The 16483-nt window shown below is 39.8% G+C and overlaps 1 protein-coding gene across 1 annotated transcript; it reads right to left on the reverse strand.

The window, feature by feature from the left end:
* Nucleotides 1-1178: 1178 nt before the first annotated feature.
* LOC576045 (sodium/myo-inositol cotransporter 2-like) lies at nt 1179-16483 on the reverse strand. The gene is made up of 14 exons (XM_030974908.1): nt 16400-16483; nt 15532-15603; nt 14944-15048; nt 14198-14257; nt 13023-13127; nt 12291-12396; nt 11637-11717; nt 10684-10895; nt 10008-10143; nt 9226-9333; nt 8428-8578; nt 2969-3137; nt 2154-2369; nt 1179-1555 (listed from the first exon to the last, which is right to left on the reverse strand). Exons 2-14 carry the CDS (start codon nt 15598-15600, stop codon nt 1265-1267), a joined length of 1809 nt encoding a protein of 602 aa, XP_030830768.1. The 5' UTR covers nt 15601-15603; nt 16400-16483; the 3' UTR covers nt 1179-1264.

Here is a 16483-nt window from a genome sequence, read left to right on the forward strand (position 1 = left end):
TCTAACAGTTGGCCTGATTCGTCTGACTAATTCAACAAAGCATACAATCTCTGTCTATACATCGTCAATCTAATTATCCATTTTTTTCCCGCAAAATTTGCTTTTAAAACTTTTCCATGGCATCGAGGGGCATCATTCTGAAAGGTTGCAAGGTAAATTGTATGGAAGTGATCCTTGACGATGTAACTGACTTTGTTATGCTCTGATAGATCTCTTCACTCATTTCCATGGATGACATAGATCCATTCCCAGAAATGGGTATTATTATACAAAAATATTTTAAAAAGTAATAACTACTGTACGTATAGCGGCTTCTTGTGCAAGTTACCATAGTCGCTTGATTCAGTTAAAGTGCAATGCACTCTTTAAAAGGGGTTTATTGGTCTAAAATGTATGAGTTGGTCTGTATATACCACAAGTATGGAAGTATAATGAGATTTAACTCTACACGAAATTATATTTTCCACTCAATATATACTTTCCTCTTTTAATCATGAAAAATTAAGAAATCAGATTTATTTTCAAGAGAGTGGTTTGTCTTGTGCTGATTGAAAACACATTTTGTAGAGTCATGGCAGTGTTTATTCGACAACCTATCTTCAGAGAAACTTTCACTTTATCACTCATTCCTACTGACTTATTGTGTGTTTGCTGTTTTCCACTCACAATTTTGTAAGATTTTAGATTCAGATTCAGATTCAGATTCAGATGAGTTCTCCAGCATTTTCAATCGCTACCACCACCAAACCATGATACCAACTGCAACACCACAAACAATGAAGGCGTTGGCCAAGGTGAACTTCTGCCATGCTGGACTCTCCTCGATGCTCTTGATCATGCTGGCCTCCCCGGGAACCTCCTGGTCGTCATCGGGGTTGAATCCAAGAAACCAGAACAGATATTTCTTCCATCTGGGTGTATCTGGATGTGATTGACAGAAATGTAAAGGAATTGGCAGATTTTGTGTTTAGATATCAGGGAACAATGAAGGAGTACTTATATTGAGGATAAGCGAATCGGTGATAAACAAAAGAAACTCATAAATTTGTAGAGCCTGTTGAAATTGTCAGATATCTATTGGGATAGCCACACTACGATGTTCTCAACTATGTTAATGTGTCCGTATGATCTAACTTATGCATACAAAACAAAAACAACATAGAAACTCATGAATTCATAGAGTATGTTGAAACATCTGGCAGACTACAATGTTCTAAGCAATATTAGTGTGTCCGAAAAATCTAGTTTGCCATCGTTGAAAGTTTTATGAACAAAATGTAGATTGTCTTCCCTTCTTATCTAAAATATTAAGGCTTTTCTCATTGATACAACAAATATATCCTTTTTGGTACTTGCCTGATTTCTCGGTGTGCTCTTGACATGAAAGGTCAGGCTGTCGGACGCCCTCCGCGGTAGGATCTTCTAGTTTGTTATCGTGCAGTTGGACTCTCTTGCGGACTTCCTTTGACTCTGCATGGTTGTTTGTTTCGTCGCTAAAAGTAAGCTGTTCTGGTTTAGGGTTCATTCCACGGGTCCAGAAAGTCTTGCCTAGTATCTGTTGCAAACAAATGTCAACATCATCATTTAACCTATAGGCACTTAGAAAAACAATCAGAAAAAAATACCCAACGTCTCAGTCACACCTTTGCGTATTTGGCTTGCGTATTGCTGTGTATTTATGGCAAGCCGCTTTAACATTTATTCCTATTTTGATATCAAGAAATTATTTTCTGTTGTAAAGCAATGGTAATTCTTGATATCAAGAAATTGGAATAAATGTTAAAACGGCTTGCCATAAATACGCAGCAATACGCAAGCCAAATACGCCAAGGTGTGACAGAGCCATAGGACTGTGTACGTATCAATTTTTACAAAGTTAAATTGTTTAGGGTGATTCAAATTATTATCGCGTAAAGATCATTGGTTCAATTAAAAAATTCAGTTAGCATTTTGAAGTCAGTAAACTTTCATCTTTGCGGTTGAATGATGGTATTTTAGCTATACACATCAAAAGCATATTCCTTAAAGCTCATTCACACCGCTAAATCGAATCAAAACCGGTCTCTTCGTGGCCATTCATATTAATGTACATTTTTGTTGTTTGGTCTGTTGTCGGTTTAGTGTCGGTGTGGTTGGTGTGGCTGGGGTATTACCTGATTGATCGTAGGTTTCGGCGTCATCAGGCTGACGGTCACAGTGACGACCAGGCACACCAGAGTCACGATGCAATTGTAGTAGAGGAAGTGGACATTCTTGACAATCGAAGGTCGATCGTCCTGCAGTCCACAGGCTGGGGCAGGGTAGACGATGTCCAGGATCATCCGTATCACACCCAAAACAACACCGATGATGAAACCCCAAAAGGCGCCCTACGGGAGGAAAGGTTCGTAGCAGGAAGTTAATTCGTCAAAGGTGTTTGAATCTATGGATAATTTTGAAACATTGCAACAATCCATTTTCTTTTAATTGGCTTGTATTCTTAGATCTTACACAAAATAAAATGGCCCAATCGTTTAAGAGCCTGTATTATGTGTTTACTAATCATTCACAGTTTGAGAATTGTAAAATGACGATAACCAACCTTAGTGTAGATGTTGACATTGGAATAAAACATTTGCTAAAGATTATTTAAAACACAGACAAAACAAGCACATATATTCGATATTATAATGATACAAACGGAATCACAGTTTTTAACCTTAACATTTCTGTGCCAAGTAAAAATGTCACAGGTAAAACATGTCAGAGGTAAATATGACATAGGTAAACATGTCTGACGCTTTTACGTCTAACTTTTGTTACCACTTGTATTATCAACATGCTCTTATCGACCAATATACATTCAAGCGCAGAGTCGAATTTCGTTAAAGTACGACATACAAGAAACATATTATATTCAAACTAAGTCGCAGTAGGCCTATAATATAATAGGCTTTTAACCTGCAGCAGACAAAGGGTTTAATGATACCTTTTCGTTATTTCTGACCCAGACGACCCCGGTGACGAAGCAGACAAATATGGGAGGGGCAAAGTAGGATTGTAGAGACTGGATGTATTGGAAGAGCTGGCCACCCTGTGCTACCTGGACGATGGGAACCCACAGGATGCTGATTCCAACCAGAACAAGGACAAAGAGCCTACAGAAAGACAAGCGGTGAAGGGGAGACTTAAAGACTAGTGACTCGAAAGTGACTCGCTAACATTGCCTCAGATTCTTAAACAAAATCCTGGATTTTGCTCATGCTGCAATTATAGTTATAAACATTTAGGTCAGTCAGGAATCCCATAACTTTTACAAGCTGATCGCCTGTCTGATTATCAAGATATTTATGATTGGAAATTGAAATTTCATTTTTCCGTTTTCCTAACGGTTCGTATAACACTATAATCTATTGGAGAAAATGAGTATGGTAACACCGGTCACTCAAAGATTGTTACTTTTTAGAGGCACTTCATGATCATTTTGAAGCGCAGATTTAACATTGTAAAACGATGCCTTTAATATTTCGTCCGTAGAAAAGGAGCGGAAACCTCTTATATGAGAAAAGCAGTTTAATCAAATGATTTTTATGATGAAGAATCTGGTAACAGTCAGAAATATTGCTATCATAATCTGACGTGACCAATTCTTGATCTACAATCAAGTCCATTACGGCTCCATTACTGCATCAGTTTAATCAACCACTCCTCATGCTAGGAGTCCACTGGGCCGGCGCCAGTTGGCGCCAGTTTGCGCCAATGCAATTTACTGTGGCGCCTAGTGTCGCCATTAAGGTGCCTAGTGGCGTGTAGTGGCTCAAACTGCCTCCCAACTGGCTCGTGGTGGTGCATAACGGCACCGAATTTGAATGTGGCGGCAAGAAAATTTCAAAATGTTTGAAATTTTCGTCGCGCCACTTGCATCGAGCAATCAGCGCCAAGTGTCCGCCAAGTGGCACCAAATGGCGCGAACATATCGCCCTTTGGCGCAAACAATCCGCCTATTGGAATCCACTGGAATGTAATGGCGCGCGCCAAGTTGCGCCAATGAGATTTCGCGCCACATGGCGCCACTTGGCGCCAAGGGACACCTTGTTTGCGCCACTACGCGAGCCAAACGGCACCCGATTGGTGACTACTTCGCGCCAAATGCCACCTGATTGCCCGCCATTCAGCGCCACTTGCCGCCTATAACAGCAGGGCGGCATCGCAGGACTTTCTCACAGTGATGGCGGCAGTTCCCCAAGCTCTAGGGATGAGGTTGTGCTGGGCATCCTCCTGGTCCAACATGCGGACGTCCAGTGCCTGATAGTGCTTCCTGATGAGGTTGTGCAGCATGACGGCAGCTTCAATGAGCAGGCGGACTGTGTCTGGTTCCTGTTTCATCTGGCCAAGGAAGCAGTGGAACCGCAGAACCGGAATACCAAAGGCATTTTCAACCACACGCCTTGCCCCGGACAGCCTGTAGTTGAAGATCTTCTGCTGTTGGTCCATGTTACGACGGCCATAGGGCTTCATCACGTACGTCCTCATGGCGAAGGCATCGTCTCCCACGAAGAAGTACGGCATAGGGTGCTCTTTATCATCATGGGGAAGAGGAGCTGGATCTGGGATGCCTAAAGTGCCAGCTTCAATGCACTCCTTCAGTTCACTGTTGTTGTAGATCTGGGCATCAGACTGATGGCCAACCCCACCCACATCGATCCACAGGAACTGGTACTTTGAATCTACCAGAGCCATCAGGACAACCGAGAAGAACTGCTTGTAGTTGAAGTAAAGGCTGCCTGATTTGTTGGGCTTCTGGAGACGGATGTGCTTTCCATCATAGGCTCCCAGACAGTGAGGAATATTCCATCTGGCTTCAAAATCACCTGCAACCTCAATCCAGCCTTCACTGGTTGTGGGGGGGGGGGGATGACTTCTGCAGCATACTCATCCACTACCGCTCTGGCTACATCAGGGACAAACTTCTGGATGGTTTCCTTGCCCACTCGGAAGTTGTAAGACAGCTCGGCATAGGTGGCCCCAGTGGCGAGATGGCGCAGATAGAGGGACAACTTGAGACCAGGGGAATGGCCTTCCTGATGTGGGTGTCCTTCTTCTGCAAGTGGGGTGTTAGCCTGACCAACAGGTCATCAAACATCTCTGGGGACACCCTGGTGTAGTTCTTGAACTTCCTCCTGTCATTCTCACTCAGCTCTTCCATCAAAGTGTGGTACTGTCCGTTTTCGGCCCTCAACTGTGGGTGGAGCATGGGTCTAAACCAGGCGCGGATCCAGGGGGGGGGCCGAGCGGGCCTTGGCCCCCCCCCCCGCAAAAAAAAAAAAAAAAGAAAGAAAGGAAAAGAAGGGAAAGGGAAAGAAAGAAGAGGAAGAAGAAAAGAAAAGGGGGAAGAAGGAGATCAGGGGGCGAAAGGGCCTTGCCTCCCAGGCTGTCCCCCCCCCCCCCCCCCATCAAAAAAAAAATAAGAGAGAAGGAAGGAAGGGGAAAGAAAAAAGGAAAAGAGGAGATACTGGCGTACTGATAGAGGGGGGGGGGGGGCTTGGGGGAAATCAAATTCAAACGTGGTTTATTTCTAATTCCACAACGGTGGATTACAAATAATGCTGAAATGACATAATTTCCGAAATTTTTCCTCACTTTTTAGTAAATTATACGTTTGTATGTGTTTGTTGAAAAATGACAAATTCCTAAATTTACAACCAGGCAAAAAATATGATTCTTGAGATTCGTACATGTCAGGGCCCGAGGTACGGCGGGGATCGAGAACCTCGAGTCCCCCCCCCCCTCCCCCACTTTTCTTGACAAAGTATATTAAAGAGAAATAAAATAGAATGAGAGCAAGAAAGTGAGAATAGTTAACTGCCAGTGTTAACAAAATAATGAGGCATCAAAATATGCTCATCTGACCTTTATTAAACGCTTAAAACCCCTGAGCTTCCGGGGCCGGCTCCGCCGTCTCGACCCCACCAGGGGCCCTAAGGCGGGCCCCTGAATGCTTATCTGATCGTAATTTATTGCCTTAAACCCCTGAGCTTGCGGGGTCGGACAAGGTATCAAGATGTGTTTATCTGACCACAGGCGCGTAGCCATAGGGGGGGGGGGGCGGTCCCCCCTCCAATCGAAAGAGGACGTAGGAAGAAAAAGGAGCAGACAAAGAACATCTTTGAAATTCAGACAAGGATTAAGAGTATAGAGAACGGTACAACGCATCGTTTTCTTTCTCTAATAATAAAACGTCAAAGCCTCGCGCAGGAGGGGAGGGGGGGGGGGGCTGAATTCAGACGAAGATTCAGAGGCGAGAACGGTAATACGAATCTTTAATGATTTAATGAAACGTAATAGCTACTGCGCTTCGCGCGGGATGGAGGTGAAACTAAATTCCGATGAGGTTTATTTTCGAGAACGGTACAATGAATCGTCTTCTTCTCTAACGATTAAATGAAGATTAAAAGCTTCCGCGCTTTGCGCGAGAGGGGGGGGGGGGACCTGAATTCAGACGAGGATTAAGAGTCAATAACTGTACAACGAATCTTCATTTTTCTCTAATGATTTAATAAAACGTAGAAGCTTCCGCGCTTCGCGCAGGAGGGGGAGGGGGACGGGGACTAATTTTAGACAAGGATTAAGAGTCGAGAACTGTACAACGAATCGTTTTCTTCCTCTAATGATTTATTGAAACGTAAGAGCCTCTGCCCTTCGCGCGGGAGGGGGGGGGGGACTGAATTCAGACGAGGATTAAGAGTCCAGAACGGTACAACGAATTGTCTTCTTTCTCTAATGATTTAATGCAACGTAGAAGCTTCCGCGCTAGGCGCAGGAGGGGGAGGGGGGGGGGACTGATTTTAGACAAGGATTAAGAGTCGAAAACTGTACAACGAATAGTTTTCTTTCTCTAATGATTTAATGAATCTTAAAAGCTTCCGCGCTTCGCGCGGAAAGGGGGGGGGGGGGAACTGAAATCAGACGAGGACAAAGGGTCGAGAACGGTACAACGAATCGTCTTCTTTCTTTAATAGTTGAATAAAACGTCAAAGCTTCCGCGCTTCGCGCAGGAGGGGGAGGGGGACTGAATTTAGACAAGGATTAAGAGTCGAGAACTGTACAACGAATTGTTTTCTTTCTCTAATGATTTAATGAAACGTAAAAGCTTCCGCGCTTCGCGCTGGAGGGGGAGGGGGGGGGGACTGAATTTAGACAAGGATTAAGAGTCGAGAACTCTACAACGAATCGTCTTCTTTCTCTAATAATTTAACAAATCGTAAAATTTTCCGCGCTTCGCGCGGGAGGGAAAGAAACTAAATTCAGACGAGAATTATTTTCGAGAACGGTACAACGAATCGTCTTCTTTCTCTAATAATATAATGAAACTTCAAAGCCTGGGAGGGGGTAACTCGCCCCCCCCTTCACCGACCCCCCCCCCCCCCCCGCCCCCGCATGACGTCACTGTTGGTCGCCATTACGTACCAATATTTGGCTCGCATAATTTCAAATTTGGGCCCCCCCCCTAAGAAATCCTGGATCCGCGCCTGTCTAAACCACCAGTTGTGCTTCCTTTTCTTCTTAGGAGGCTCTTCTTCTTCAGGATTGGCCAGCATAAGTTGATAGGCAGTGGCCACCTCAGCATCTCTCATCATCTTCTGATGGAGCAGCATCATCACTCCAACATTATCAAAAGCCTCAGACATATCAAAATTGTAAATATTTAGTAGAGATGTTGTTCATACAGCAGCTGAGGAGGGTCTGAACCAGGTAGCCAATGGCCGGTATTTATTTAGTCGGCAAGTAGCGCCAAGCGGCGGCAAGTCCAAACCAATTTGGCGACCTTTGGCACAAACTAATCACCAAGTGGCGCAAAGTAGCCGTCTATTGGCGCGAATGGCGCCGACAGGGTGAATTTTGGAATCAAATGGCCGTGTAATGGCGCAAACTGGCGCGAACTGGCGCAACATTTTGGAGCAAGCCGGGTGGCATTTGGCGCACGCCATATGGCACCCAGTTTATTCCACTTGGCGACACATGCCGAGTGGACATTAATTCGGCGCCACAGCGAGCCACTACGCGCCAATCACATAATCTTTGGCGCGAACTGGCACCAACTGGCGCCGGCCCAGTGGACTCCTAGCATCACTTATTATAATATCAACGGACCTCCCTTCAATCTTGTTGTTCCCGCCAGTTCCCACCGTTTCTTATCATTACCACAGTTTTGCATCATATCAAATGTTCTTTGAAGGTGATTACCTGCCTCTGTAATTTGTTTTTGTTTGTTAAATCGCTGTTTATGTTTGGCGCCTTCTTTCACTAATGAAACATCATGATCAATGACTCAAGAAGCAACTACTATTACTACCTAAACTACAATGAGCAGTCTCGTTTAGTCAACGCCGCTTAAGGATGCGCGCTACGAACAAAAAAACGAATCAATATTTCAGTTTTCATAGATACCTTCCTACTATCATTAACTCTCGGTTCTTCGCATTTGGACGAATGCGGCGCCATATATCCATGGTGAATATCGTACTGCCACTGTTGAAGATGGATGTTAATGAACTCATGAGGGCGGCAATCATGACGGCCATCATCAGACCGCGAGCACCTGTAACAAGGCATAACATCCAAGTCACACCAATGAAAAACCGACTCCAGACCGATAACAGTCCGAAAAACGGTGACATCAAGCAGCATATCCAAGAGTCGGTAGGCCGAGAGAGTCGGTATCCAGTCGGCTTGGCAGTATGATTAACATTTTTTTAGATAGCTATGTACCAACCAGGTCAATACAGGGAGTTTTTAGAAATGATTTGATGGGAGAGGGCGCGTGTGTAGACAATTTGCGAAGATCAATAACAACAGTAATATCTCATCAACAATTACTAAAACGGTTAAAGGTGTAAATATTTTCATTGGAAAGACGCCGATAGCATTGAACAACAACAACAAACAAGTATAACATCCTATTAAAAGCGATAATTGTCAATTTTTAGACCTAATAGACGTAGTAAAGACATTTGCTTTTGTCAGACGATGTATCATATGGACATACATGTATCATTAAACTAATTTTAGGAAAACTAAACAGATAAGAGAAGAGAGGGAGAGCAAAAAAAAGTGAGCTCGGAGTGAATAAGGATACATTTACTCAAGAATTGCAACAATATAATCAGAGAGGAAATGACAGAATAAATTGTCATAAAAAGACGACAGGTTAAAGGAAAGGGAGCATTTAGAACAGATATAACTTACCAATAGGCATGAGTCTGAGGATTAGGAGTGGGTAGGCAATATTTGAACACGAAGTCGGGTTTTGGCAGTACTTCATACACGATTCACTGTCCACACATGCTACTTCATCTATATACACATGAAATCGGAATAAGAAATTGTTCTAGAATAGTATATAGAGAAGGTGACGAAGATACGCGAACGTATGAAAACAAGAGACACGCTGATGCAATAAAAACTCACCATTAATTTTGTTCACGTTATTAGAAAGTACATGAATTTGTTTAGACTTTTTTCTCTCGCATATATATATATAAATATTGAATGTCTCATACAAGAAGATTTATTTTATCACCCATTAATAATCTAAGGCTTGAAATCAAAATATTTATTTGAAGGATCATTATCCACCTTTATATATTACTAAGATGAAAGAAAACCCATAAAATGCAATATGGAAAGCTGCTCATGACTTATATTCTAGCTTGTTTCGCAATTCTGTTCAATCAAAAACGGAAACAATTTCATGGGCTGGATCCAGTACGTGTATGAATTGAAAAGGGTTCTCCGACTAAAATCAACGAAATTTTCATCAACAGAAACGCAAAATGTGTAAATATAAAGCACCGGAAATATGTTATGGGGGCGTTGTCACACCCCACTCCCCCTCCCCCAACTCTCTCTCTCTCTTTCTTTTTCGACACCAACGCCCATGTCTACATCCTATTCATTCCACAACTAATGAGTAAGATTCACGAATTGAATAAATTGGCTTGTTTATTAAGGATTTTTTTTGGTTTTACCTGTGTAAAGAACCCTAGCTATCATTCCCGGCATCACGATTAGAAACTGTGGCAGGAACTTAAGATAACTTGCGACTATAGAGGCGCCCTTCGCATGAGTGACGTTCTTTGCGGCAAGGGAACGTTGGACAATCACCTGCAGGGGAAAGTTATCAGTAAATGTAGAATTTACTAACTTTTTTCATTTTTCATACTATTGACGAAATATAACGTGATATTTAACGCGTTTCATATTCTCCCTTTTTTTCTTTCCCCTCTCTTACTCTCCCTCCCCCTCTTTCCTTCTTCTCAATCGTAAATACGAATTACTAATCCCAATTTCATTATTTATACTGCTTTTCCCACAACAGCTTTTCCGAGTACGACCTCTCCAACCACTAAAGTTACTACTGTTTCTATTACTTTATTACTCTTTTACTCCTCATCGTGGGAAATGGAAAACTGTTCTAAAGATAATAATTAAACTCTGGGTTAAAAATATAAAATGATTATGTTTTACATACAGTATTATCTACTTTAATCTGCTTGAAAATTTCAATAAAAAATATCAGAGGAAAATATTAAAATCAAATATCGTTTATTGTCTCTTTAAAAAAAAATTGCTCTAGGATTGATATTTTTGCCAACTTAGACTGGCAGCAATTTGTCAAACTCCTTTATCGAGATAGTGGATTACCTGGTCAGTACACCAGTACCAAGTTCCTATTACCATGATGCCCAGAGCGGTTCCGGGCCATGGCTGATCCGAAGTAGTTGCGTCCCGGATCATACTAAAGGCGTCTTGTCTCGGATATCCGCAGGTAGTATCCGTATCGTTCAGGACAGAGGATGGAAACGACTGCATGTACTCTAGTCTCAGTCGCTCTAGACTGCCTATCTTCATGAAGCCTTTATTTCAAATGATAGTGAAATTTTATGTAAAGTTTTATAAGCGAGCAAGGGTATAGGGAATAATTATGTTAATGCATTCTATGAAAAACTTGCTCCAAATGCAAAAATGTATTAGCATCAAGTGTTTTTTTTTAATTATTAAATTTAATACATTATAACATCATGATGTAACGATATCATTGTGCTATTGACACCATCACACTTTTCATAGATTAATTTTTGCAGTTGGAAATATTGAATATACAGGTAAATTATACGAGTAATGCACGCTTATTGATTTGACAAACATGATTCCGGATGAGGAGTCGTGTGTCTGGCAAACTTTGGTGCAGCAATATGTCCAACTCGTGATGTTCTGCTCAATTTAAGGTAAAGGGTGATCAGAATAGGTAAAAAATTGCTGAAGTTGCGCTTTAAAATGATTTATGAAAATAATGTTCATATTATATTTATTCTTGGGAACCTATAAAAACAAGCTATGCTTTTCAGTAGGTTCCCGTTTCATTTCATAATTTTGATCTTACTTTGTCAACTATGTTCTTTATTGTGCAAACAATTGTTATATGAAATAAAATAAAATCAATCAATCAATAAAATTGACAAAAAATTGGTCGGACATGAAAATTGTCCTCATGGTGGGCAATTATCTTTTATTTCTAATATCAAATTGAGTGTAGTAAAGGAAATATTAAGACGCATGTTGGTTCTCTGGAATTTTTTTTTGTATACTCTACTTACTTGTGACCATGAGAAAGGACCCACCAACAAGCATGATTACAACTTGGAGAGTGTCAGTGTATATCACAGCCGCTAGGCCTCCTGTCAAAGTAAATTGATTGATAGACCATTTTCGTAATGCAATCAAATGTTATGCATAAATCTTTGTTAAGTGCCAAGTTACAAATTATTCCATTCACCTGTTACAAATAATTGTATTTCAAAAGTCAGAATGCGATTTGCATACAATAATTGTTGCTAGGTAAGACAAACATGATGGCTTGTTCCACCTAACAACACGGAATGTAATAAATTCGCATTCTGACTATTAAAATACGAGTATTCGTAAAAGGTGAACAAGTCTTTTGTAACGAAGCACACACCTGGTTAATGATGTATTCTTAATAATTTCGATTATGTGAAAAGTACATGCTGATTTTAATACAAAATTTAGTTAGCACTGTCTTAAAGAATGAGAAAAAATAAAGATATTAGAAAAAATATGAAGACGATAACCCTTTTTAACACAGCAAACGATATTTTCTTTTTGCCTTAAACAAACTGTTCAAAGCGTTTTTTCAAGCGCAGAGCGTGAATTATGTTTAAACAAAATTAATTGTATAATAATCTAAATAGTTTGACGTATAGACCTAGCTGCCTGAAAGAACATTTTACCCGTAATTGTGTAGACAGCAGTAACAGCGAGCAGCACAAATATGGAGGCATATATATTCCATTTAAAGGCCTGTTGAATAAATACTGCTCCAGCAAAAATATCAACCTGTATTTTATAACAGAAAAGAAAAATAGAAATCACATTAATCCTTTGTTCATGTCTTTTCCTTCATTCATAAATATGCTAAATACGTTGAATATTCTTAGAAATAAAGTGGCCCCACAATTTTAAAAAGAAGCTACAAACTCTGATAATTTGTCAATTAACTTTGTCAATTAATTAATTTTTAAATGTGTTACAGTCAGCTTGTTTGGTAAATTCACACGGTAGTAATAGCTTTTTAATGACAAACATGCTGATCCAAGAACACCGTCTTGTACAGGAAATTCATTAACATTCTTCTTTTCCATTCCATTTCTCTAGAAAATGTTATTGTACGAAATAACTGTAACATGATCTTGAAGTAAATTGCATAAATGTGAACTATCATATACTGAACTGTGTTGTGAGGATTTTATGGCCGGTCATTAGTTCGGAAAGTCCTGTAACTACTCATGTATGATTAAAAATAAAGACCTGATAAAACAAACTAAAATTCGTGAAGGTATCGATCTCAGTAACAATCATCAGCTTCAGTTAAGAGGATTACATTATGTAAAAGTGATCACAAGCATGAGGCTTTAATTGAATGTTAAAAACTTACTCATCACCTAAATATAGGACATACTCACTGATATTTTTGTAAATACATACAAGAAGAGTGCCAGGATCGACATCGCTATTCGTAGTCGTTGACCTCCATAACGTACACGGAGATACTCGGGCATGGTATACACCTGTTGCATACAGTAAACCAAATGTTATCATGGCAAATATGTCCTATCAATCATTATTCTAAATATTGAGATCTATTGACCAATATTGATCCTCGAAATTTCATCAACAGTTTAATTGAATTTTCTTAAAACATTCCATTTGGATTTTCCTTATCATGAACAAGCATTCATGTTTGAAAAATAAGAATAGATAGATAGATTATGAAACAAAAAGTCATCCTGACATTTTCTTTTAATCTTTCATTTTATTTTCATGGCTGGTTCTAATTTTTTGGGGTCATCAAATCGTGCCTTAAAAGCAAAAGAAAATGAAGTACACAAACCTTATTCTATATATAATTTTGAGCATATTGTAATATTACTGATAGAAGTATATTATTTATCAACACAGATTGTTGAGCAGTTAATCTGTTTGACATCATAAATGGGATAATTCAACCACAATCCTTATAAATATTTTCGTGTACATCATAGTTGCAGTGCTCGATGAAAGTTTCATAACAAACAAAAGCAAAATAATTACTCCATAAAGACACGAATGGGCCACAAAGCAAAATTCATCTTATTCAAATAGCTTTGTAGTTTGATTTTTGGTCAACACTGCTGCCGGTACTTTAGACCGAATTACAACGAACTTTTATGATTTTATGACGTATCGTCAAATTTGTCACAGTGATTTTTATAATGGAAATTCAATTTGGGTTTTTGACCTACTTCACAAAGCATTATTTGAATGTGACTCAACCAAGGGTTTATCCTCTCACAGATTCTTCGGCACAAACCTTATTCAAGGCATTGATAAAATAGCAGCCACCTCATTATAAGGGCCACCTGTCCCCCGACTTGTCCGCAGTGGTCACCTAAATTGTTTCCATCTAGGAAGAAATTCGTTTTGTAGGACCTGTCTAAAAGGCCACACGTCTACAGTTTTCGTGTTTTCCGTGGGTGGCCTTTAAAGACAGGTTTGACTCTATTTACATGACTTGTTTCTTTGCCCTATTTCAATGTCAACAAAGTATTGTAATGTATTTTCTATAAATAAAAAAAAGATAAAAGCTTAAGCGATTTACCCCCGATGAGACGTACACAGGTAGGAAGATCCAACCCAAAAGAAGAATGGCATATCCAGACTGTCATATCAAAATAAAATGCATTAAAATTCATGGATTAAACAATCAACAAAAAAAGCTGCTTAATATTTTGATACAAATAATATAAACATAACTATTTCAACAATAAGTATAAAGATGTTACAATGAAAATACACTGGTCCCTTAGCCGAAGAACCAACAAAAAAATATTCGACTAAACAAGGGACTGTGCGTGGCGTGACAAAAATAAGAGCAATGATATGTGTATGTCAAGTAACGAAAAATTATTGGTTTTAAAAATCAGACTTGTACGTCTAACAAGAACAATCTGCAATGCATATGAAATATTAAATATGCTACATGAATAATGTGAAAGGGAATGGACATGCAGAAGACAATGCAATGAGAGAAATATAGAGAAATGGGAACTGGGCAGATGGATAGAAAACGAGGAGAAGGAAAGAATTTATTTTTAAAAAGAGTGAGGAAAGGGGAGAAAGGGAACTAAGAAAGCAAGTGCGAAAGGGAGAGTGAGATATGGAGAGGAAGAGAGAGAGGTGGAGAGTGAGAAAGAAAAGGAGAGAGAGTGGGAAGAGAGGTGAAATAAATAGGGAGGGAGAAAGAGAGCCAGAGAAAGAGAGAGAGAGAGAGAGAAAGAGAGAGAGAGAGAGAGGGGGGGGGGGTGGAGAAAGTTGGTTGTGATTCTCAAGACATTTTTTTGTTACCATAACTTCGTATGCTGCTACAGCCAGTCCAGATGTTGCTCCGGTTCCGGCTAGTCCGATAAAGTGTCCGGTACCGATGTTACTCGCAAATAACGATGCTCCAATCTGCCAATTATAGACTTGCATTACGTTAATATCAAGCACAGTACTTAAGATAACAAATGCAGAAGATGTGTAAGCCATACAAAAATGAAGTCAGCCAAAAAGTTGACGGAGATCGCAAAAAAAAATAATCTGATGTTGCATTTTAAAACAGGGGCAGTGAGTAAGCATACTATTATATTATTTTTCTGTTGAATAGACACCAACAGTCTAGTACCTCTTACTCATTGATGCTTGGTACTGATTTTTCAGCATAAACGCACATAAAAGATAACTTTTATCTCATCACAATGCTTTAAAGAACCCACCACGAACAACAAAATTTGTTATTTTTTGCAAGCTCTTATTAACGATTTAAAATCCAGACTCTAGAGGAACGGGTGTTTTGAGTGTCGATTTGATAACTGATGCCTATTCTATTACTTGTGAGAAAGATCAAATTTATTTAAAGGTTAAGACACTTAAGCTTTTCTAAAAGCCACTTACCGGTAACCACCACATTGATCGGCCTGCGAGGAAATATCCACTTGCATTGCCCCTGTTAGTTTTGTACATGGACTGGTAGACAAACAAAAACATTGAAAAATATTAGGTTACGAGTATCTTTTTTTAATATATTTTTTTCTTCAATTGACTTGTATGTATTCTATTTATTAATAATATTTTGAAATACAGGAATGTATAAACTTTCCACAAATCAATCAGTGTTGATTAACTTTGACAGAAGAGATATTCCGCCAGAAATACGAACTTTCTTTCATATGCTGCTTCGTGTATTGAACAACAAAGATCAAAATATCTTTATTTTGAACCAGGGGCGAGTCCAGGCTTTTGTAAAAGAGGGTCACAAATTTCATTTCAAAATTGCTGATAAGCAAATGTATGCCACTTGGGTTTAAATGGGAAGTGGCATGGTGCCCCCCCCCCAATCTGCCAGTGACCGGAAGAACACAAATTGGGGGTTCTTGGTTGTTTTTTCTCTCTCTCTCTCTCTCTCTCTCTCTCATTGCGTTGACATACATTGCTTGAAATGAACTCCATTGGTGTGGACAATGAATGACAAAATTACCCTCAAATATAATTTTGTAAAGATGTAAGGAGTATGAGATGAAGGGCACATGCACAAGTTTGATGCCCTTAAACAAATTCTTGAAATCCATGAAATATAGGCAATATGTAGTGTTCATGCCTATTATGACCGGAACGTATATCAACGGGGTATACTAGCAGTATGTAAAGGGCAACAAAGTATTATTTGACCGCGTTTATTGCTGGTTCTATCTTGATATATTATGGGTGAATCGGCCCATGGCAGAGTCCGGAAAGTATTAAAAACAAAAATTATTATACTCACCCATAAACCGACAATGATGACGAAGATAAAGTAAACGACAATGATGACGATGTCTGCAGTACCGATTTCACCTTCACCTTCATA

Source organism: Strongylocentrotus purpuratus, unplaced genomic scaffold (assembly GCF_000002235.5).
Source record: "Strongylocentrotus purpuratus isolate Spur 01 unplaced genomic scaffold, Spur_5.0 spur5_scaffold_7, whole genome shotgun sequence".
Taxonomy (NCBI): domain Eukaryota; kingdom Metazoa; phylum Echinodermata; class Echinoidea; order Camarodonta; family Strongylocentrotidae; genus Strongylocentrotus; species Strongylocentrotus purpuratus.